The following is a 25,334-nucleotide window of genomic DNA, read 5'->3' as shown; positions in this document are numbered from 1 at the left end:
ATACATACATACATACATACATACATACATACATACATACATACATACATATATATACACACACATAGAAAAAACACACACACACACACACATACTCACAGCAGACTTCCACTTAATCTTGCTCATCATTGGATTTACCATGATTGAATCCCTCCCCTCTAATGTTCTGCTGTTCTGCTCCTGTGTATTACACTGTGTTTATTGTTTATCCAACCACCCATTTCACCATAGACCAAAGTGGGCCAAACCACAAGGCTCAGTCCTGACATCTGGTGCAACTGAGAGGGAGGGTCTTGACACAGCTAGCAGGAAGGATGGAAACTGGGTTACTGTCCTGGGTATGGAGGTTAGAGTGATAGATTAGAGGACAGCTGGGGTGACATTAAGAGTGACCACGATGAGTAGGATGATGATCTCTCGGCAGTTAGAAAGAGCTGAGTTTATAATCATTATGGGGTGCTGCTCCTTTGTTGTGAATGTGTTGACTTATTGTGATCCTGAGAAAGGGACTGTACAAAGGAGATTATGTTTCCACTTCATACTGTTTCATCTGTCATTCTTGACCTCTTCATCTTTATTTCATTCTTTATCCCACTCACTCTCTCCTCTCATCTCTGTCTAGGCTTTTTAAATGTAACATGTTTACTGGACACAATTCCCCATAGCATTGCTGCAACATAAAGATAAGACATTATGTAATAGTATACACACACTCCACTGCATTGACTGTAGCACCCCCAAGCCTCATGTTCACTGGGTGGATAATTTTAATGAATTCAGACAAGTTGTCAAGTATGACACATCAAGAGTGTGTCAATCTTTTTCTTTTTTTCTATTTTCATTTGCAAAAAAGGCACTATCACAGTGTGTACAAAACTGTTTTGATATTTTTACATAAGACTGTTTTCCAGTTTTTCATATACATATATAGGCATATGCACAGAAAGACTTTTGAAAGCTGCAGTACTTGTGGGCCATAACTCAGTCTTCAGGAAGAGTTTCCGTCCTCCATCCTTAGCTGCAGATGTATCCATGTATACCCTTCCACATATACAGACATATACATCTATAGTCACCCGCAAATCCACATGTATACTATGAGGTGTAGACAGAGTCAAATAACTAATGACAAATCGCTCACTTGCACCTACTAAAGATGTCTGAGATTTGACACACAGACGTTACATACGTGATGTAGGTGTTGCGATGGCGGTGGTCGTTTCATTTAGATGTTAAGATTAGATAGACTTTATTGATCCCACACTGGGGAAATTAACTCCAGATAGAACATAGCAGATAAGAAAAAAAAAAGAAATACACATTAAATAACAGAATAAAATAGAAAAATGCATACATATATTGTTAGTGCAACACAACAAATGCCTACACCCCTGACCTAGAACTTGGATCAAGAAAGCTCATTAGCCATATCTGGAAGTGGGTGTGGAAGTGGAATAGTGGTGAAAACACACTGAGCTTTCTTGATATAAATGGTAGGTGTGGTGCTGTCCATAGTACTGTAAGCAGAGGAGACAGACAGACACAGTCAGTGACAACAGTTACTTATTTAGTTTTCTTAGCCTTTTTGCTTTTTGTGCTGGTAAACAGAACTTTCGGCTCTAATTATCTAATTAATGTCAATCGTTAATGGTTTTCCTCTGCCCTTTCTTTGTTTAAGCTCTTTCTTGAACACCAGAAATCACGCTACATTGCATTGACTATATTGTTCATGATAAAACACAAATTTTTATTTTCTCAATTTTTCTTAATTAAGTGTTTAGTCATCTATGTGTAAACACATAATTAGAGTTCCAATACTGTGTCTCCAGGCAATAAAGAGCATTCACCACCAGCAGTACACTTGATATTGTCCTTGGAGCTTGGAAAGTTGTGGGGTTATCCTAATCTGCTATGACAGGAACATATGCAGTATTCCTGCTGCTCTGTCCAGGATGTCAAAGGAGACAGATAGGGAACACAGGTCAGCTCTTAGGCTTCTGTCCTCAGTTGATCATCATTCTCCCTGTCTTTGTCCCCAAATACTCACCCATGTGCAGGCAGACCCCACAGTCTGTACACACCGTACACAGTTAAGTCTTAAGTTAGTCCAAAACTGCTTCTGACCACCGACTGATGACAGTACTATGAGTTATGTTCTTAAGATCAAGATGTGTCACTGCAGGATACCTTTCAATAAAAACAGAGAGGTGAAGAAGTCACCTTGATCCATTACCTTGATGATCATATCCCCAGTGTTGATTGTCCATATTTAAAGACTTGCCTTTTTGCTTGGTACTTACTGTTTTGTCACTCAAAGGTATCTGCAGTAGTTATTTTCCTTTTCTCATTATTCATTGTGTGCTGCACAATGGGGCTTATGTCTGCCAGATTAATGCCTGCTGCTTGTTCTTGTAAAAAAAAAGAGATTAATGTTAGGTAGTTTAATGACGTACAGAAGAGCCATTATTTAATTAAGGGCCCTTTGGGTGTTCATTTATCTCAAGTAATTCTTTTATATCACTGATGTATAAAGACCTATTGATTGTGCTCATGGATGAATGCATGCTGATGATTGTTAGAGAATAATCCTCTGGAAGTCAGTTACTTGATAACCGTTGAACTGTAGGTCAATGGGGGGGATTGTTTTTTTGGGATTAAAGTCATCTGCCATGCTCAAATTCTATGCTACCTGTACCAAAACCTGACCATGTCAACAGCAAACCTATTTAAAGAGCATTGTGTTAAAAGCATCACTGCTAGCTGTAATTGCAACAGTGGAATCCCTCCAGGGAGACACTAGGTGTAAAAACAATGTAGTAGGATGGCACTCTAGTCACTAGGGATGTCACAAGAAGCAATACTTCGGTACCAAGTCGATGCCAACATTTTGAAAACTTTTCTACAGTGCTGTAAATACCGTAGGTACCTGGGGATCAATTCTTCCCTTCCTGCTGGAGCTCTGCGGAGAAACAGAGACAGACGTGCTATGGCGCAGATACGGTGTTACGGAACAACAGTGAACACATCAGCTGGTGCTGATGTCATTAGTTACCACTTTTTCTTTGATCGGTTTGATACGCTACGTCATTAACAACGAGCCCCGTCCACACACGCCTTTTGCCTATTTTTTGGGCGACTTCATAAAACTTACTGCTGAAGAAAGCCAACATAGACACATACAGAGAGAGAGAGAAAAACAGAGAGAGGCGTATTGGTATCAACTACTAAATTTCAGGTATCATGACATGGCTACTAATCACTTAGAAACGAAAAGTTCATTAAAGAAAAATCACTAATGGTAAATGGTAAATGGACCTGTACTTGTATAGCGCCTTTCTAGTCTTCCGACCACTCAAAGCGCTTTTACACTACGTGCCACATTCACCCTTTCACACACATTCACACAGTGATGGCAAAGTCCATCGAACAGAAACTAACATTCATGTGGAAATTATCTTATATTGTTGTGAAGGCGCTGACTGAAGTAATATGGAATGGTGTTGAAAAATAAACACTGATACACTATATCACTCTAACTTGAACTATGTAACCAAAGAAGGCAAACATTTGAAATACTAAGTGGGCAGAAATCTGAGCAAGCATTCACTGCCAGTCGTTACTTGGCAACGTTTAATACTCATAACTATGGGGACACATTTGCTCATAAAAAAGTTTTGATGTTCACTTCCCAGCCTAAATGAACACTAAATGTGGGAATCTTTCCCATCGTCATCTTTCATTCCACATAATGAGAATGTGGCATGGTTCACATTACTTACAAAATGCAATCATTTGTCAGGGCTTACAATAGATAGAATATGAAACTGTTGCAGGAGGATGGCACTGATGATGTAGCTGGGGATGCACTACTGTTATGCTTTCTCTTTATATTTGAATATTAAGCACATAAAATAAACCAAAACTTTGTAAGTAAACCACATTTTTGTTTAATACAATATTTTTTGTCATTTGGGGAGCATGACGAGTGTTGTTTGATGTTGAGACTGATGCACGTACTGTGGTTGAATATGAAAGTTGGCAGTAGACATTGAACAAATGAACTTCTTCTCACTTACTGTGTCCATTTGTACATTTTAATCACTTCATTGCTTTCCATCTCTGTGACTCTGGCTCTCCCTCACTGGGTTTCCTTTTGTGATCATGAACAATTGATAGACTGAAATATCACCATCTGGGCTGTTAAACTATCTTTCAGCATCAGGATAATGGGATGGAAGACGAAGAATACATTTTGACATTAGAGTCTGTCTTAGGGAAAGCAGTGACATTCAGAGGTAGATGTGAGCATAATAATAAACAAGGATGTCTGCACTGCATGTGTATGACTAAATTGTGTTTTTTTTCCTCAATGACAGATTCAGCATTTTTAATGTGAAGTCTGACAGATACTTGGTAGTGGTACAATGTATTAATATTGTTTGTCGCTGTTAACTCATTTGCTTTATCAGGGTTTCAGCTGTCACCTATTCAAACACATCAGTAAGTGTTTCAGCTGTTATAAGCAGGACATTATAACTGCTGCATTAAGGGACTCATTACCCCAGTCTGAGAGGAGCAGCTTCATCTATGATTCTAGAGAAAGTGAAGAAGCTTGCTCTTTGTACAGGACACTGCTAGACTGTTATTAAGAAAAGAACACACCAAAGAGACCTCATTATCTAGCCGAGTGGCTGTTGGTTGTCTACCTGCTTGAGCCCTGCACTGGCTCTGTGTTTTGTCACATTACACATTACCTGGCTGCACATACTGAAGAGAGGTACAGTAATGGCCCTGAGATAGTGGTATTTAATGGAGCAGCTTATTTAGTTGGGAAAGTTTAATGGAAAACATTTTTCAGGGCTTTGTGACTGCCTCCATGTGATGAGAAAGAGAAATATGTGCATATGTATCTGTCTCATCAGTTTAAACAAAAATATAATATAGTATCTACATTAATATAATATTGAGTCCTAGATATGGAAGTGGAGAAGCAGCTTTGTGATTGTGATACTGGTACCTGGTCTTACTGGGAAGGAGAGAAAAAGACAGTTAAAGAGAGCAGGAGATAGAATGTGGTTCTGATGACCAGAGGCAGTGGAGAATGATGGTGATTCACCTGTCATTGATGAAGTGAGGACTGTATTGAGTTGCTGACAAACTATTTTACCATCTGTGACTAAGGCTGGCTGAATAAAATTTGGCTCCATCAGCAATATGTGGGTTTTAAGTGTAACATTTATGTGTGTTTACTGAATTTAATTAATTTAAGGTCAGGTTTTTTCAACAGGTAGATGACTAATAAAACATTTTATTTTTTATTTTTTGGCTGATTGATATCTAGAGGTAAACCACATTTTGTAATGTGATGACAGTTTTCTAGCATCCTCCTTTCAATGTTTTTGCCTTAAGAATTCTATGAATATTTCCATGTAGTACAAAGTCACTTTAACCAAGAGTGCTGCTTAAGGTTCATCTTAGGACATTCTGTGCTGGTTTTGCTGGCTGTCAGTTATTTTCAGAATACGCAAGAAAGAGAGGCTGAAAGAACTAAAAGTGGCTGTTAGTGTTTAAAAAAACAGTAGCTCATTCATTCTGTTCCAGTGTTAACACACTCAAATACTGGAATATTGTCAATAAAAAAATAAATACACAAATAAATAACATTAGTAGTATAGCTGAGTATGGCCGGCTGATAAGTCCTTAACAACTGCAGCTTGTTCTTGTTTATACAGGGTAGGCACAATTTTAGGCACAATTTTCTATAACATTCTATGGTCGCCTATCTGCTGCAATACACTTCATGGCATGGAGCTGGTGTAACGTGTGAATTTCCCCAGTGTAGGATCTGTCTTATCTTATCTTATGCATAGTAATTACTTTGGGAGAGGTTGCCAGTCTGTTTTTGTCTTGTTCTGCTAATCATCACATTCAGGTGATGCCGACGTAAATGACATGTTTCAAGACTAGCATTCTACAGCTGATAGACGACAACTGGTGCACTGCTAAAACTCTCCAGGTAAAAAACGTCTCTGTTCCGTGTGACATAAAATTTGACCTTAATTTGAGTTCACAGGGCGTACCAAACCGAACGTCCTGTTCTGAAACGTTTTGAAATGAGCCCCACTAGAGGTTGTTCTTATTTTGTAGTCATCACACTGTTACTTCATTTCAGTAGGAAATTTCAGGAGGGTCTTAAGGGAGAAATGTTCTGTACTGTAATGTAACATACAACAACCTAAGCCTGAATCTTCTCCACTATTCGCCTCCCCCATATGTCCTATAATTAGATTGAGTACATGAAAGATACATTTCTAGCAATTCAATAGGCTTCACTGACAGCCCTTAAGATCCTTTCTAGCCTTTCTGTGTGTGGTCACGAGTGTCTATGTGCTGTACAGTATGTGTGTTCATAGATTTATGTGTTTTAGTCCGCGGGTATTCAAGACGCTAATGGTGGAAATAGAAAAGCAAAACAGGGATCAGTATCAGGCTGGTGTTCATTACAAATTGTAAGTGTGTTATATTTTCAGTGTGATGGCATCAAAACGAATGGTCCCCACATAGCTATGTCCAGTTTGTTTTGTACGTGTGTTTTTATGTGCATATGCAAAATGTGTGAATGTGTCCGTGCATGGTGCTCTGCTTACATGCTTTATCTTGGATACCTTGAAATATCTGTTTGATGGATGACTTCATGTCCTGTGCAGGAAAAGCTTGTTAAGAGGTTCTGTAGCTGAAAATGAACCCATAAAGAGAAATAATGGGATCACTGTATCAGCCTGTGAAATATCACAAGTGAGACTGGGAGCTGTTTTAGGCTTAGTCTACACTTACCTGTTTTTTGGCTCAGTCCTCACTCACACTTTTTGTGTTCATGTTCATGTTTTTATTTTTAATTAGTAATTCTATCTGTAGGTTTACTTGTTGACTGGCTCAGTTGCATTTATTAAAGCACACTGTTGCCATTCATGTTTTAATCAAGACAATAAACAAGACATTAATTACAGGGGCCAGAGTCGTTGTAAAACACACAGATTTACTTTTAAACACATGACCCTGAGAGCTAAAACTGCCTCATCCTGTCAGTGTGGCTGATAGCAGCAACATGATCTACTGGTTAGCAAGATCAGCCATCTCAGTGTCAATGAACACAACAGTTAATATGCATAAATCAACGGCCACGTGTCAAGTATTTTATTCTTGAATAAGACACCAGGCCACCAGACCACTGCTGTAAGATTATTACCGGATGATTAAAACCACTAATTAATACACTAGCTTAGGTTTTGGCTGGAGTTCTGAATACTTACCAGGATGTCTGTGTTTAATAATTTATCAGACTTTGTGTTACTGCCTAAACTAAGCAAGACTGTTTCATAGCAGTGCTGCAGTCTATACAGTTAATATCAAATGCAGATATTTCTCAGTGATCCATAGAGAACACTAATTTGTTGTAAAAACATTAGAACAAATAAGATACTTGTTTTGTTTTGCTCCCCTCTACTCTTCCAGAACACAATGCGCTTCATCAAAATGCATCTTTGTGTTTGTATGCATCTTTAAAGTGAATGATTGTTTTAGCACTGTGGGGAATCACTTAAATTGCTGTGTCGATTAAATTACCTAGCTCTCATTATAAGATCAATTTTACTTATATTAGAGAGCCACATTTACTTAGTGAGCCTCATAATTAGATTAATGTACAGTATTAGAGCAGTGTTTTTTTTTCTCCGCTAGCGCAGTGAAATCGGATTGCTGATATTTACTGAACTCCTCATGTTATGGCTTTGTGGAGCTGGTAGATCTTGGGTTTCAGTTAATATGTAAATGAATGAGGCAGACTTAGACTTAGAGACTAGAATGTGTTCACATTAGTTCTACACTAAAAATTGCAGCACAGAAGCCATTTACATTGAATGGCTAAAATGGGAAAATTAATTAGTCATGTTTTATGCAAATAAAACGTCATCCGTTATCCATACAAAGACTCATAAATCTGTCCATTAATGTATATTTTTCTATGTGTATTATCTCATAATTTTTTTCTAAAGATGCTTTAAAGATATAAGATACTGGCAAATGAATGCACTAACTACAACTAACTAACTTGAAATCTGCAACAACACCACTAAATGCCCTTAATTACTACACAAAGGACATTTCAAGTTATTCTACGACCTACAGCAAGGTATTAGATAACAATAAACAAAAAGAGCTATAAAATTGACAAGATTATTGGACAGAGGAGTGACTGGTCAGCGAGGATTTCATTTCATAATAAGGGGGACAAATTTAGGTTTTGTGTTGGGTTGCAGGAAGTGGCATCTCTCCCAACAGAAGGAGAACTGTCGTAACGTCCTTGTTAATGAGCAAAGCAGGAACGGGTTATTGTTATGCAGGAACCGAGGTGCAGAGCCTGGAAATTACCTGCCATCGTTGTGAGAAACGAGAGTCTGTCTGCACAGAGTGCCCAGGGCTACATACAGGCTTCCTCCTCCATAAAGACACGACTGTCATGACATATAATCCAGGATAAGAATTATAACTCTGGTTGGTATCCCAATAGGGAAAGTTTTCTAAGCACTTCTGTTACTTACCAGTTTGCCCTTTTTAAATGTGAAATGTGAACTTATGTGAAAATCTCCCAGTAGGGCGTCAAACTTTCTAAACGTTTCTTATCTCTCTTTAGTGGGCAGGTGAAAGTACAAAAAAACAGATTCTGGAAGTCTTCCTTGAGATCAAGTGGTGACTCTGAGGACCTAGAGTGGATTCCTGTTGGTCTGTTTGATTGCCTATATGCTCGAAGAATACATTTATAATATTATTTCCCCTGAAGATGGGGTGCCTTGTTTTTTCCATGGTCATCTGCAATACTTAATATCAAGCACGACTTCCAGGATCTTGTTTTTTTTTTTGTTAATTTCTTTTTAATAGATCACTCACAGAAGCTACTCGATTTTACAATATTATCACCTTTTCAGCTGGCCATTTTCACCCAGAACCTGAGAAGAACCTTTGTCAGGGAGTGGAAAGTTATGGCTCATGTGTGGGTTGTGAGTGCATCCTTGGCAAAGAGCCACTAGTGCCTGTTCACACTTTGTGCTGAAAAGAAATTGAACATTATGAGCTGCCAGATGCCACATGGCCACACTGATATTGCTAGCTGGAGTTGAGAAAGTGTGGCCAAAAATAAAAGTTCAGGAGCAAGATGTTGACCCAAAAGGCCAAAACTTGTGTTCCACTTAAGCACAAAAAGTGGTGATAAAGGGTAATTGATTCTGTTTTAGTTTACTGCACAAATGTGTCAGTGAAATTGGGGTATAAAATGCACCAGCTCAACAACAAAACTGCTGGTAGTTCTCAGTTAAATTCAATTTCATTTTGTACTTCTGAAGCCATTACTCTGATTAAGCAATGGCATTGTGTGTGTAGATCTTTGTGAGTTTTCTTTGTACAATGTACCTGTTATTAAAGATCAGCTCCAGACATGTTTTAACACATACGTAAATTGCTCTACTTTGAATAATAATTTGATAAAAGTCTTGTTAATGTCTTTGAAATTACATATATTCCTTCATCTTTAATAAAAATCTTGAATCTATAAATATAACAAGTGTTTCCTACTTCACTGCAAAGGTCATTCTCAGTATAAGTGCACTTGAAGCTACAAGTCTCCACACCACACTTGAGTATTGAACAGCCAAATCTGATTCAACTGACAAAATTCAGAAACTCTGCACACTCATCATTCTGTATAGTAAAGCTCATTCATTCAACTGTAGGTACAAAACAAACATATTTTTGAGTGGAGGGGGACTTTAAGATTCAGGGTAGTCAATAGAAGTGAGGCGGTTTGACTTAGTGGTTTTTATAGCTTCATAACATACCTTGGAGCTGAACTGATGCGTATGCAGTATATCCAGATAATCTACTTCTAAACCTCTTGTGCCCTTCCTCTTGGACTGGAAGCAGCAAATAATATGCATTGTGTCTGGCCGGAGTCTCTTGGTTTGGAATATCCTATTGACTATTTACTCTCTTTTCAGAAGTGTGATACATAATCTGTTTTATTTATTGATGAAGGATCAGCTCTCTTGTCTCTTAGTCATTGTTGATAACTCTACATATAGACACAAAGAAACATTAAGGAACAGGCAACAAAACACACACTCTTTGTGTATGGATCACATACATACATACATACATACATACATACATACAGCCCCCTGGAGATGATGAAATGATTCAAGGTTGCCATCAATATTTGAAATGCAACGGAGAACCCCATTTATCAATCAAAGTTGTGTTTACTTAATGGAAAAGGAAATTGGTATTGATTGATATTTGAATGGATTCAGTTGGGATTCGGGCAGAAGGGTTTTTGTGAAATGCTGAAGGCTTGTATCCAAATATCCAGAGCACTTTCCAGTAAAGTTCTCCAGGGATTATTTAATGTAAATGTAAAGTGCTCTGGTAGTTGAATCTCACTGGATTGGTGCCACATGCTGCTGTAATGGAGCTCCTTTCTTTCCTGTATTTACATTTTGCTGCTGGATTCAAACAGGCCTTTGTTTATATTTCTTTAAATGTGTATGTTCAAATTATCTTTATTATGCATACAAATCTTAAATGACAATAGTTACATTTCAAAATGTATGAAATTGTGTTTGTGTGTGTGTGTATATCATGTGTGACAGCAGAATAAATAAGCACTGACATACACCCATTCTGTTGATCTGTAAAGTCTCCTGTCAGAATATTTACACCTCTGGGACTGCACAGAGACAGAGAATTGGGTTGTAGTAGCTGTCAGTTTCAGGGAACCATGAAACACAGAGCAGGTGGAGTGGGATGGACCTTGGCTGCCTTTTCTTTCTTTCCTCTCTTCTCCTCTTCTTATTACTGTCACTGTGAATGTGTGTGTCGTCTGTGTCTTTGAAGTGCGTGGCTCTCTCCACTAACGCCTCAGCCATTTTATAGAATTCTTCATAGTTTTCAGTCAAAAAAATAAAATAAAATGTACCAATATACTGCTATACTGTATATTTGCTGTTTGCATTTTGGCAGTGCTTAAAGCTTTTCTCTTTGTAACAATCAGAGGCAGTTTCAGATTTGACCCCTTTTTAGAAACTACCCTAATCTTTATCCTGAGTCTAACTGGTTGTTTTGTTCTTTCTGTACATGGTTTTGACTTCATTGATCCTATCAAGTGTTGCTCACTCAAAGATGTTGACAGGCCTTTTCAAATCCTGTGCTCGTGTGTGTGTGTGTGTGTGTGTGTGTGTGTGTGTGTGTGTGTGTGTGTGTGTGTGTGTGTGTGTGTGTGTGTGTGTGTGTGTGTGTGTGTGTGTGTGTTTAACTTGTGTATCTGTGTCTGTTAGTTATACTGTATAGCATACACACAGTAAATACTGACATTCTGAAAAAGTACTAAAGATTTTATACATGTGCAACAGAGAATTAAAAAACACGTGCACTAGCATTTGCTGTGGGCACAGTGTGTCTGGGGATTTTTTTTCTTAATCACTGTGTGTTCTGATTCGACCCGACTCGACATTGTTTTGCTCTGTGTGTCTCTTTGTCACTGTTTGTTAGTCAAGTTTATAGGAAAAATGGCTTAATGTTAGATGGTCAGAGCCCTGCAATTGCGCAACACAGAGTTCAATTACAGTGACTCACATGCACTGTTGACCCCAAGTTTATTCTATTCAAAGACAGCTTTAACTCTCCGACTGCCCTTGAATGTTCACATTAGATTTATCTAGATATTTGCTGCTCTGTTGCACCTGTTTCCTGACAGATTACATTTTGGTCTTTTAGATTTATTTCAATTTTTTCTTTTCCCCAAGAGATGAACTCTATTTCCCTTTCCCTCTTTGTCTGTTTGACAGCAGGTGCTGTGAAGCTAAAATTGTTTTGGACTGACTTTTCCATGGAGAGTTTTACACAGCACCACATGTATCACCCAGCTGCTGTGGTTTAAACTGTTGCTGTGTACAGCCTGTACAACCCTTTGCATATAAATATTTTGATATCTGTAATCATAGATATTTGAATTATTAATTAATTATTGCTCTTAATGTGGTGACAGTGGTAATAATACTCTTCTGCCAGTGTCAGTGGGCTGCCAGTGTTGAAGTGTAATTTAATAGTACTTTGGTTTTTTGGATTGCCTTTTGTGTTTCTGTTTCAGTGAACGGCATAATATAATACACACGTCTCCTACAATGTCTGCTCCAAATGCCAGTTAATTTGTATCTGTTTATTTCTCAAGTGGCATATTTACCAATCTCCATTTCCTCATGCATAGAAAGTGATAGTTAAGCATGATATCCAAGATAGATTATGTTTGGAATTTTTGAGGGCAGCACAAGATAATCACAGTGAGACCAAATGGACCACAGTGCAATTATACTCACTATTATTAACCTGTAGTCTCAGTGCAGGGCTGTCTCTAAAGAATAGAAGAACAATGCTGCACCTCCATATTCCACCATAACACCATTATGACACTTCTAAAAATAGGGTGTTAAATGCATTTTCTGGGCATATTCTGTTTGCACGCAACATAAAAGTGTTTGTAACATATAAGTTTGTAGCATCTTCACACAAAGAAATGCAGGAGACTCCATCCTTCACTGTTTTAGGTGATTTTCGTAGACAGTCATGTTGTTTTTAGGGAAGTCCAGCATTATTCTGGAGGGAAATAATGTTATTAACAATTACAGGAAGTTTTTTGACAGCCTCATTAGGTGTTAATAGAGAGTCTCCTTGTGGGTCTTCTTTCCCCTTTTTCCATTTTGCATCCTTATACTGTTTTTAGCTGTTTGGAGATCTCTCTGCTCTTCTGCTCCTCTCTAGTGGGAGTTTCTCTTATGCTAGCCTTGGCAGTCTGTTAGTAGCCTCCCAGTGGTCCACAAGCATTTCCCTGCTCTTTTATAGTTATTCTGAGCCTCATCTCAGAGTACGATAGCTGGGGAAACATGACAGGAATGCCCACGCACGGGTTGTCTAATGGAGAAGAGAGCGGAAATGAGAATAAGATCAGCAAGAGGTAGAGAAAGAAAGTAAGTTGTAGTGGACCTTAGAGTATAGCCTTGTTCATCATGTGGCTTGCTAATGGCCCTCTGGCTACGACGGGAACCACGATTAGAGCCAGTGGGAGCTCCTTGTCAAAGTGGAGTGTCAAAGTGGAGTATAGCACTGACCTCAGGGCTGCAGCGTGACATGAAAAGCCACCAAGATGACCCCTTTCAAGAGCCTGAAGCTCAGAAGCTTCCCAAAGAAGTTGCATGCGTGCTAGGATTATTTATCAAACTACTCCTGCAACATATATTATATAATGCACAAATAATCATTTTCTAAAACATGAGCAATTTCTCTGTTTACCTTTTGTAAAGGTCTGTTCCTTTGGGCATTTTTCACATACACAAACAATATGAAAAACAACAAAATGCCATTTCCTCAAGTTTAACATTCATTGTCTCTAAATATTGATGGTTCTGACTCAGACAAAAATTATCAAGTTATCAAGTAACCATTTTAAAGCAGTCAGTCTTCAAAGATATTGAAGTAAACAGTGTTGAGTCAACTTCTGCTGAGCCCTATCAGTTGACCAGTTTCCTCTCTTTGTCCTCATAAAAACAAACATAACTCATGTAACTTCTCTCTACAGGGCATCAACATAGTGGGGCCCAGTAATGCAGAGCCCCCGCCTCAACCTCCCAGTCCAGCCATGTACCAGCTGGATATCGTCCTAAAGAAAGGGAACAACCTGGCCATCCGAGATAGGACAGGTAGGTCTCTTTATTCTTCCTGTTACCTGAACAGTATTGAGGTTTATGTGGAGAGACCGTGTGAATAGCAAGACTTTATCTAGCCCATTAGATAAAAGGTACCATATCCTGGTCTCTATCCACCTCTCTGAGTTGGTTTATACCCAGGCTATTTCATTGTATCGTCAATCTATCCGCTATCTTTGAGGGGTCTCCCCTATTTTTATGTATAATAATGTAATATTTCTCACTACTTTTTTTCTCTCCTTCACCTCTGTTCTTTTCTCACAGTTTCCTCCCTTTCTTCTCTCTCTTATCTCTTTCCCCATGTAGGGTTTTGTTAAATCACACATCTTCTCCTCACAGTTCACCCCATTTTCCATGTGTGAAGTGAGATGGAATTACTAGGAATGATACAGCACATTTCCTGTGCATCAAGGCACGAAAATAATTCAGCTTTGGCTAAAGCTAGAACTTGTCACATTTGGAGCCAAGACAGTTGTTACTAGTATGATCCCCTGGTACTTTTGTGTAATATGACTAAATCATAGTGCAAGCCTATCCCTTCACTACCCAAGGTACATCAAGGCTTTTAGTTTAAGTAAATACTTTTCAGTATTGTTTATCATTGTATGTGACCACTCTCAAAGGTTTCTGCATTTTGTGATAAATATTTTATTTAGTAACTTTACAAGACCAAAATCCGAGGCCCAAAGAAGGCTGAGTGGTAGTTCAAAGGGGTCAGCGGAGTAGGAGTGGGCATGTTTGGCCAGTGCTATCTTGAGCTGTTCAATTCATTGCATATACCTGTCTCTCCTAACCTTGCGAGGCAGCTGAGATCAGCATCAGCATCATTTGCCAGCCTTCAGTATGTGCAGTCAGGGTCTTTTGAGGAACTGCTGTCAACTATGACATGAGCTACTGGCACGGTTTAATGCTTTGTGTGTGAGGTGGTAAAGAGGTTATCATAGATGCTGCTAGCATAAGTTATATCAGAACTGGAGAATATTTCTTTATTGAAAGAAGAGCAAAGGATGGCACTGAAGGCTTTTATTGATGGAAAATACATTTTTCGCTTTTCTCCCAACTGGTGAGTGTTGGTTTAACTACTTTATATGGTTCATTGATCTGATTGGTTGAAGTTTGCCCACGATAGACGGTTATGGTACTTTTCTGAAACATTTCCAACAATGACTTCCCAGATGGTTCTGTGTAATAAACCATCTGGCGCAGTCAGGTTATATCTCTCCCAATGTGGTGAGAAAGAGTGTTATCTATTCTGTGCACCAGTATAAAATATATTATCTCATATTAAACCTTGCTGGACCACCACTGCAGAGTAATTTTAAGATAGCCTGCCACCCACTGTGGAAGCTGTCTGACCATAACCCCTTATACTGTGCTTAAGCATGCGATTATGTCTTCCACAGTGGAAATGCCAGCTAACCAAAACAAGCAGGGCCAGATATTTTCATATATATTCTAACAGACAGTGGTTTGGATAGTGATGGATGACAAGGTCTCATTAGCAGTTGTAGCAGTCACCATGACGACAGATCTCAATAAGCTGATCTGCTCTCCTGTGTACATTTTTCCTGACTACCTGTCCGTCCGGATAATGAGCAGCGAGGTGCAGAGCTCACCTGTGTTGTCCTGAGCCCATCAAGATAGCTTATTATAGAGAGGGAAAGAGACAGAGACACAGTCAAATAACACAGAATTATTGTGGAAAGAATTTAATCTGAGCAATCATCCATTGTATGTAACAAGTACAGTTACATACTTAATAACATCAGTGTTGTAGCACATAAACCAATCAGTCTAGGCTCCCTTGTCAGGTATTGTATGTAGCCTGTAAACGGCTGGGTTTTTAAAATAGAAGTAGTTTGCTGGGAGAAGCAGTTTAGTTTTGGTACCTATTGATTCACTAAAGTTTCCCCAACATGAATTATAAATGATGCAAATAGTTTCCAGTTTTGTCTGCAAAACATTTTTAGGCTTTCTTTTTGGAAATGCCTCTGCAATATGGATATCCACATATTCACATCCAGTGAACCTGGAAGTGAAACTGAAAATAACTGAGCTGAAAATAACAACATGCAGGAAGGTATACTAATCATTTCATTACAATATCTCATAAACTAGTGTGGTATCAAATAAAGATACCAAAAGCATTTCTTAAATGGTAGCCTTAAAAACCACTGAAACGTCACCATAAAATGACTATGTAAAATGATTTAAAAAAAAAAACCTCTATCAACCTGGTCGTTTGCTTTTTTCATTTACATTTTAACTTTAAACAACATTTTACATTTGTAGCCAGCCAGGGATTCTTTCCATAGTGCATTTACAGCAACCAACCTATCCCATTTCACATTACATTGTGGGATAAAATGCTGGAAGAAAGCATTTTATACCCCTTCCGAAAAGCAGGATATTATTGTGGTTTTGTTCAAAAAATTAGAACAAAAGTTTAGTAATTTGTGACTTTCTTCCTCAGTTCAAGGGAAAACAAATTGCTATAACCAAACAGCACTAGAAAAAACAAGTTTACGTGTACATAGCTTACCTGTACTGTACATAGTTGTTGTTTGCATGATGGCATGGTACAGTAATACTTTCCGAATATGATATCATCTGATTTAATCAAACATACATGTCAGACATTTTGGTTATTAAATTGATTTAAAATTAAAGCACTCTGACTAATTAAATATATATATCATACGAATTGGCCACCGAAAAGCTTCTGTTGTAGTTGTCAAAAGCATTCTCGTTTCCTCATAAAGCTTTTTGAGCTCCTGCACTCTGTTGCACTCATCCATTTCTGCTGATCATGCAGGTGCAGTCAGTTCAAGTCAGTGAAGGTTCAGTGCTTGGGGCGGAGGGTGGACATTGCATTTAGACCAGTGGAAAAGTGAAGCCATTCACATGACATACTGAAGGCCCAATGTATCAGTGTGTCACCCTATGATGGTATTATACTGTGTTTCACCCTACTGTAATTTCTACTGATAGTACACACACAGGCACAAGGTATGTGTGGATATGCATGTATAGGTTGTATATGCATCTATAGTTATAATTTAATTCAGGATTGCCATTGACCATATAGGAACCTGTTTATGCTGTGTTTGTCTCCATATGGTGCTCGGAGGTTGGTTGTTCTCTAACATCACAGTGCACAGACCTTCAGGGGCTGCTTGATAGGAGGAAGGAGACAGTACTCGCTCACTTGTTTAGTGTTAAACAGACAAGAGACATTTGGGAGCTTTTTTGATACAACCACAATAACTTGCTGGCATTGTCATCAGCGTCTCTTCAGCCTACACTGTTTGTCGCCAGGGGAGACAGCCAACACTGTGACATGCTTTAATATTATGACAAGATAACAAAAATAAGCATTGGATATGGATGAATGAAGTAGATAGATTTATTTTCACAGTTTTAACAAGGTACAGTTTGTACAGAATAAGTGCCTACCCTGATGATGTGGTTTCTCATCTAATTTTCACTCTGTTCAGTTACACCTGCCTCTGATGATTTATAATTTAAATTAATTTAAACTGCAGGAAGAGAGATATTAAATGGATGGGAAAAGAAGAAGTGATGGGCACATGATAAAGGCCATAGCACAGCAAATTCCAACTGCCAAATGACCTTGGTTTGCATTTCATCTTATCCTATGTGGATAACACCCTGTTGTGTCCCCAGGTCCCCAACCCCTCATATATGATGAGTTACCAATGGCATGTTTTTGTAGGTGACCTCAGATAAAAACACACTGCCCTCTGTCTCTACCTCTAGTTCCCTGTGGGTGAGGTACAAGGTGAGGCTTAGCTATAGTCCAAGACATGAGATTGCAGCTTCTCTTCTCATCTTGCAATACCTGTTGCCAAAATCTATTCCAAAATCAACACATAGAACTAGCTGATGATCTTTAAGCAATCAGAGACACAAGTTGTTGTCCACTTTGCTGGGCATTACCACTACCATCAATTCAGGAGTAAGTGTGTTTACCAGGAATTGAATAGCTTCCACATGGATTACATTTACCACCAGGCTTTGGTGTTGCAGTGTGAAACTTTTTAAGTGCCATATTGCTTTTTTGTTTGGATTCATTTTATAAAACTAAAGAGTTCTAGGTACCTAATGATGTGATGTTTAATGAGTTATATAATGATAATGATAATGCAACAATCAGTTGTTGACACTAGAGACTAAAGAATCATTTATCAGTGTTACACTTGATACACTTACATGTAGTAACTCTTTGCTTGACCGTTCTAGCTTGTCATCACCGTGTAATTGTTATTTTTGTAATGAACTTACAGATGCATTTAAAGCAGAGGGCTGAGTGGCCCTTTGGGTTGCCTGCGCTGATATCCATTCCAGTGGACTACTGATCCGCATTTATACCACCTACCAACTATTCCTGCTGCTCTACTACTTGGTTTTCATGTAATGAAGGATAATTATGCAAATACACCAGGTGCAAGGTGTAGTACACAGAGTTCACTGTGCTGCATTTTAGGAAAAGTGTAGTTTCACTTGAATGCTGAATATTCAATTTTTGCAACTGAAAATGTTTTCCTAATAGAAAATGGCTCTTAGTGTCAACCTGTAGCTACTATCAAAGAGATGGAAATCAGCATTTGCCTGAGTTGTAAATAATTTCTATCTGCTGAGACAGACCTTTTGCTGTGCCATTAATTGTACGTGTTTGTTCTTTATAGCGTCTTGTGCCATATATTCCTAACAGTAATTATGAGTGATAATGCAATTTCTTTAGAAATGTGATCCAATTGCAACCCTAATGACCATAGACACATGTTACAATCAGTACAATATCTTGTTTTTATGTTTTCTATTGAAATTGAAGCAGATTAACAGGCACAGGTGGTAGAAACTGTAAAACACTGACAAAATTTGAATGTACTTTATGTTGTGGGTGTAGTACCCTATCATTAGTTCTTTATCACAAGCTGCTCATTGTCTTACATCTTCTGGGCAATCTTCACTTGGTCTTATTTTACCTGCTGGTTGTAATTTTACATTGGTTCCTCTCATGAGGCAGGCTATTTTATTTTTCTCTCCTTGCAGCTTTTCTTGTTATGTATTTTTACCTTCATGTTACGCATATAATCTGCTCTACATCTTATAATTCTGCAGACCTAATATGCAATAAAATATATGAATTGTTAAATTAAGTCTAAATGTAATTTGCCTACAAACTAGGGTATATTGAGTTATATGCAGCAATAGCCTGATTGCTACTTATACAGCCCTACTAGAAACTAGTGTATTTTCATCCCTTAATGACTAGATAAAGTGATGTAGTCTCTGTTATTTGCGTGTGCTGACGCATTTTGTGTTCATTATGCAGTACGTGTGTGCTGTGTATTTGTCTGTCTGCTAGTATATGTGCACATTTAAAGGACTAATGGGAGGTTTATAGTGATCAATTCCCACTTTTCAAAGTACAGTTAAGACCAATGAGACCACTGTGAGCCTAATTATCTCGTCTGCAGCCCAACAGTTTCTTAAGTCGTGAGAGAGCCAGAGCTTGTTGTCTTTAGTTTTATTTCAAGTCTCCTTCGTTGGTTTCTCACCTCCCATTTTATTCTCCCACATGCTGTGCAGTTGTTTGCTTTTTTTTGTTTGTGCTCATTCAAATCAGCAGTATTAAGCAAGAGATCCTATTATAGTATCTCACACTTTTCATTTTAATTGCAGCAAGTTCATGTTGCACATTAGTGAAGGTTCATTTGGGTTCAGCGAAGGACAGTAAAGTAAACTCTTCTCAGCATAAGGCAGTAAGACGCAGAGGCATGCATGTGTGTGATTGTGTGTAATTGTAATGAGGCAGGATCTCAACCCAACTGTCAGCACCCCATGATGGAGTTTCCTGTCTTTACACCCATACCCAATACATCCTCTTGAACAGATTGCATTCTGGGTAATGGGAAACCCCAGAGCTGCAACCATCCGTCAGTCCTGACACTACACAAAGGCCAGCAACTCACACACATATACACACTCATTGCAGCCACACACAGTGACTACAATCTGGGCTTCAAGCTGCTCCAGGTTTGCAGCTCGAGCATGACTGAGGGTTTTATGGGCAGCTTTACTACATTTTTCTCCTGTCCCGTTCTCATACCTCATGACAAGCTTCAATGAGCCTCCTCCATGCTGCGGTTGTGAGTAACAGCCTTTTTGACAGGCAGTGTGATGGCCAACTCTGAATAGGTCTTCCTGTACTCTATATCAGCAAAGTAGTGAGTGCCAAGAGGAAGAGAAAGTTTGGAATGACCACTTGATTTTAAGGGGACTGAAAAAGGACTGCAAGTATATAACCTCAAAAGCTAAAGGTTTGATACTTGTTATGCTAGAATTATACAGTCACGTAATTATTAGAATTTTATAAAATACAGTCAGACTTGACATGTGCAACTAATAACATAACGATGGTTCATTTCCATTCAGAGCATACAATTCCAGTGACCCAACATTCATACTTATCGAACTGTGGAACTGGAGAATGGGAATTATTTGGAAATACTGCTTTTACATACATAAAGAGTAAGTGTATCAGGATGTTTAATATTATCCAGGCTTAGCCCAGCAAACCTACTCACAGTGGTGTTAAACTCTGAATATTAATGATATATTTAAGAAAAGTTTAATAATTTGTTTGATTTTTACAGAGGTGGTATGCCATGCCTCCACCATTATATGCTGCAGGAAACGCTGTTAATTAATATATTTGTTAATGGAAAAGTTAGCAAGTACAGTGCAAATTAATGTTTAAATGTTGTTTAACTAGCCATCAGCTTTGAAAATAAGTTTAAACTTGTACTTCACTACATCTTGGGAGCTGTCTCAGATTCTGTTGACCATTGATCATCTGTCATAGCATAATCTCACTGTCCCCTGTCTTTAACTGCAGGCAGAAACAAACAGCTTATCACAAACATTGGCTCAGAACTGCACTACAGTGTGTGATTGATATCAGGTACTATAGCTGTAAAACAGAAAACACCTTGGTGTGATGCAGCATCTAAGAGATCAGATCCTGGTATGTGCTGTAATAGTGAGTTACTGGTGGATGTAACGGGTAAAGATCTGTGTCACCTGTGCTCTAATATATGCCATTTCCCCTCATAGAATCAACTTATTGTTGTCATATTTGGAAACTGAACAACTAGCTTGTTTGAAGGGCTGAAACGGCACAGATTAAATACTGACATTATACATTATTGATGGATTTCTAATGCCATCAGCAGGCGGTTTGTCATCCATATTCATTGAATTTTAATTATCAAAATGTTATCAGTAAGTCTTACATCTCCAATACATTACTCTAGATCAAATCATATCTCATCATAGCTCCATATTTCACCAAGAAGAAATGATGTTTGTGTTTTTTTCTTGTGCTTAGGTTGATTTTGTGTGCATACTGCATAGAACTTGGCCTTCTATTGTTCACATTTCCATGCCTTTTAAAATGTAAAATAAACACACATTATAGATTCTTTTTCTGTTTTTGACTATTAGAGTAATTTGGAGGAACAGGCACTCTGCTTAGGGCATGTTTTACTGTAGTAGCCTATTGTAATATCCAAAACAGCAAGTTTCTCTTATGGATTATGATTATGATATTTTTAGATATCACACTGTCCTCTGTAGAAATGTAATTACCTGCTCATATATTATCAGTTAATAATTCAGGACCGTTTGTCTGCCCTGCACTGACACAGAAAGCTATTGATCTTGAATGTGTAATGAGTATCTACAGATTGATGATGAAAATGGGGAAGCAGAATAATTAATTGTTCCACACATCAGTGTTAAGCCATGTGACTTGAATTTTTTTATTTTATTTTAGAGAGTAGAAGCAAATCACAACCCTGTATCACCATTATCTTTCACCTTGCAGTCAGTAACAAGTGCCTTTTATTGGCTTATTAAAAGTCTTTGACCAAGACAAGTCAAGTGGTGTAGATACTTTAGAATGTGACCTTATCCTCATATTTTATATTTTGCCATTTAAACTGCAGCAGATGCCTCTTCTCCTCAATATCCATTTTTCACAACTGCCCGCTCTCTCTCCTACTGTCTCAGACAGACAGGAGTCTTCCTTTTTCCCCCATATAAATAAAGATTGTTTATATTTTATAAGGTCGAGGCCTCGTGTCTGACGTTACTCTCAAGAGTTTTCTGTTTTACTGCCCTGCTGCCTCTCAGATCAATGAACTAGACAGTTGTTTGGCCTTGCGTGTGTGTTTGTTTGGGTGACTGAAAGCGCATCAATTCTTTCCTCTAATGTGTGATTATTTTGTGTCAAGTTTTATAATGAAAAGTGTGAGAGGTGATGGTGGTTTTGTCAATGAAATGACCGCTTTTATATGTGCAAGTGCGTATGTGTAGTAACTGCCTCACATATTAAATGCACATACACATACACAAGCACAAAGATCTTTATTTCCTTTCATTACTTCTTCCTTCTATGTATGGAATAAATCCCCAGTTGGTCCTAAGGGGTTTGTCTGTAGCCACTGGAGATATACTTCCATGCCCTTGGGCCCTTGCCTACTCACAGAGCAGCACTGGCATTTAAATGAAAGCTTTAGACTTTGATGAACTGTTCTGTATTTTCAGCCTGTCCCTGTAATGACTGTTACATGATAGCTTCTTGCAGTTGACTTGATCATTTGCAAACAAACTTCGAAAGATAACTTAATAAAATCCCAGAAGTCTTTGAAAAGTCCATGTTTGGCCTTAAATTAGGAAAATAAATAACATCAGAATATTTCACAAATACAGAAAGACAAAAGCTGGTAAAAAATAGAAAAAAAGAATAGGCAACCCACATACATTAAATGCTATACCAAATACTGTGCTGCAGTACAGCATATGAATATACTGCTGTTGTTATATCTACTATTAAAAATCCAGTGTGGATTTAGGAGGACCTTTTGGCAGAATTGGAATATAACATGCACAACTATGTTTTAATTGTGTATAAAAAAAGAAATAAAAAAAATGTGTTCCTTTTAGAATGAGCCTTTTATATCTGCACGGATCTCCTTCCATGGAGTCCACCATGTTGAACAGTAGTAGTAGAACGTGATTTCTAAGTACACCATTAGATGCCACAAAATCCTACACACTTTAATGTGGAGTGTGTTGAAACACTACAAACAACCCATTTACTGGAGATACTGAATTCCCTATAATTAAGATTGTCAAGAGGTATGTAATTTCATCACCTTACCAAATACTTCATTTACATTTGTGTTACCGAGTCTGTCAATTACATTTTCTCTGCACAAAAACAAAGAGCTTAAAAACCTTCATAATTCTGACACCAGATGATCACTTTTGTCATTTTGAAGTTGCAAATCTCATTTTCAGTTTACCATGAGGCAAATAGTGCATCCTGAAGAGTGAGCAGGCTGTTGGATGATAGAAAATGTCAATGCCATTACTTTCTCCAAGTGCTTACGACAGCAAAGAAATCAACTGGAAGTTAGTACGCTGAGGCTTAATAATGTAATTTAATTTAGAGAGCTGGAGAGGAGTGAAATGGAGAAAAGGAACATGGTAAGATGGGGCAAACTAGAATGGAGGTTGTTGTATGAAGGAGGAACAATAGAGAGCAAAGCAGAGAGCTGCAAAATAAGTTGATTTGACAATTGAGGCAAAGCTCAAGAAGCAGAGTGACAATAGAAAATAAATGTTTTTGAAGATCAAACATGTTTTGGCAAATAAATGGCACAATTATATGTAGTCTACTGTGTATCAATAAAAGTAAATACCTGCACATCAAAGACAAACATTTGTAGAAAATGTGGTCCGAATACACAGTGCATCCCAGTTTGTTGGGTATAGGGCTACATAACATTATGACCAGGCCCAGATTAATGGCTAATCAGTGTATATACACACACAGATATGAATTACATGTGCATATACAAATACACATACTGTAACAATGAATGTGCACACTAACTTGACAACAGAGCAAAAAAAAAAGGGATTTAATTTGGTGAAAAGGAGAAATTATGCTACAATGCAAGTAGAAGAGAAAGCAAGAGAGAAGTGTTTTTAAGGTCCTGTGTGTAGGATTTAGTGGCATCTAGCAGTTTAGTCGCAAATTACAATCCCCTCGTCTCACCCTCCCACTTCAAGTGTGCAGGAGAAACTATGGTGGCTGCGAAACATGCAAAAATAAAAAAAAGTCCTTATCTAGAGGCAGTGTTTGGTTTGTCCATTCTGGGCTACTATAGAAACATGGTGGTTCAACATGGCGGCATCTGTAGAGGAGGACCCGCTCCTCCGGAAATAAAAATTGCTCCTTCTTAGGTAATGAGGGTCTTTTTTTCAGGCGTGTATACACGAATGAAAACATACCTATGAATATTACCTTCCATTTTTTGCCAATAGAGCCTCCTAAATCTTACACACCGGACCTTTAAATGACCATTCAAAAGGTGATAGGTGTTGGTAGTCCGGACTGTTGTTTACATTTGGATGCTTTTAAGCTTCACTAATGTTGCATTACCAGGTGTCTGGCAGCGTAGCCCGGCTCACTGGCAGACAGACACAGTGAGTATTTATATGGCTGCTGCCCATTAGGTGTTCAGTAGAGATAAATGTGCGGTGGATTCTGTGGATCTGCCTGTCAGGAAGACGGAGAGCAGCTATCAAAAACAAGTCTATCAGGGGCTTTTAGATCTGCCTGTGAACCACACCCAAGGTAAATTTACCTGCTGAGTGCACCACTGGGTCCTCTCACAAATCCATTTATTTCTACTCCCTGCTACTATTACAGGATTTAGTGGTTTATTTTTAATAGCATCATGGAAGATGAATAGATTAACACCTTGATATGAACAACTCAGTGTCTCTTTGTTTCCTTTGCAATTTCTCGACACTCACTCTCTTGCTCACCCACCAGTTTGTGGACCCAAGGGATTACTCCAGAAAGGAGGATCAGTAAATTTTACCATGTTTTTTTTTTTTTTATGTCAAAATTCAGTGAAATAATGGATTTTTGGTTCCAAGAACAAGGCTCACAGAAAAGCCCCTGTTACAGATGCAGGGTTTACTGTATGTCTGTGTCTGTTACTATGGTAACCTATGCCCTGAAACTAACCTGGTATGTTACTCATAAACATAGCACCTGGTGTTAAGATAAACTTTTGATTTTTGTAGTTGAGCTCTCAACCATTGGAGTCAAACTGTTTTATAGTCTTGGTCTAAGCAGTGCCTCTTCTTGGCCTTACCCACCAATTCCTAAAATATGATATTTTTTCTGTGTGATTTCTGACCAATAAAAACGTTAAATTGGACATTTGAAGATAAGTTGTTTTATTTGTCACAATGTGTTTCCTGTGCTTTTTCCATGTCAAGACAATTTCAGATATCCCAACATACAAAACTGATAGAGCAGATGTGAACTGTTGAATGTAGTATGTTGAATCTCTGGAAGCTGAGTGTTGAATTCCAGTAAGGCGTATTCAGAAATGTTTTTACAAACATTGAACATAT

The 25,334-nt window shown here is 38.2% G+C and overlaps 1 protein-coding gene across 7 annotated transcripts in view; it reads left to right on the top strand.

Moving 5' to 3' along the window:
* mctp1a (multiple C2 domains, transmembrane 1a) overlaps positions 1–25,334 on the top strand; it is a 132,091-nt gene that overhangs the window by 32,661 nt on the left and 74,096 nt on the right. For all 7 annotated transcript variants that reach the window (XM_051423736.1, XM_051423734.1, XM_051423735.1 and 4 more), the window contains exon 2: positions 13,676–13,796. In XM_051423736.1, coding sequence (XP_051279696.1) covers positions 13,676–13,796 — 121 coding nt within the window. The remainder of the gene's footprint in view (positions 1–13,675; positions 13,797–25,334) is intronic.

Source organism: Dicentrarchus labrax, unplaced genomic scaffold (assembly GCF_905237075.1).
Source record: "Dicentrarchus labrax unplaced genomic scaffold, dlabrax2021, whole genome shotgun sequence".
Lineage (NCBI taxonomy): Eukaryota > Metazoa > Chordata > Actinopteri > Moronidae > Dicentrarchus > Dicentrarchus labrax.
Note: the sequence above shows the minus strand (reverse complement) of the source record. Positions and strands in the feature narration are given on the sequence as shown.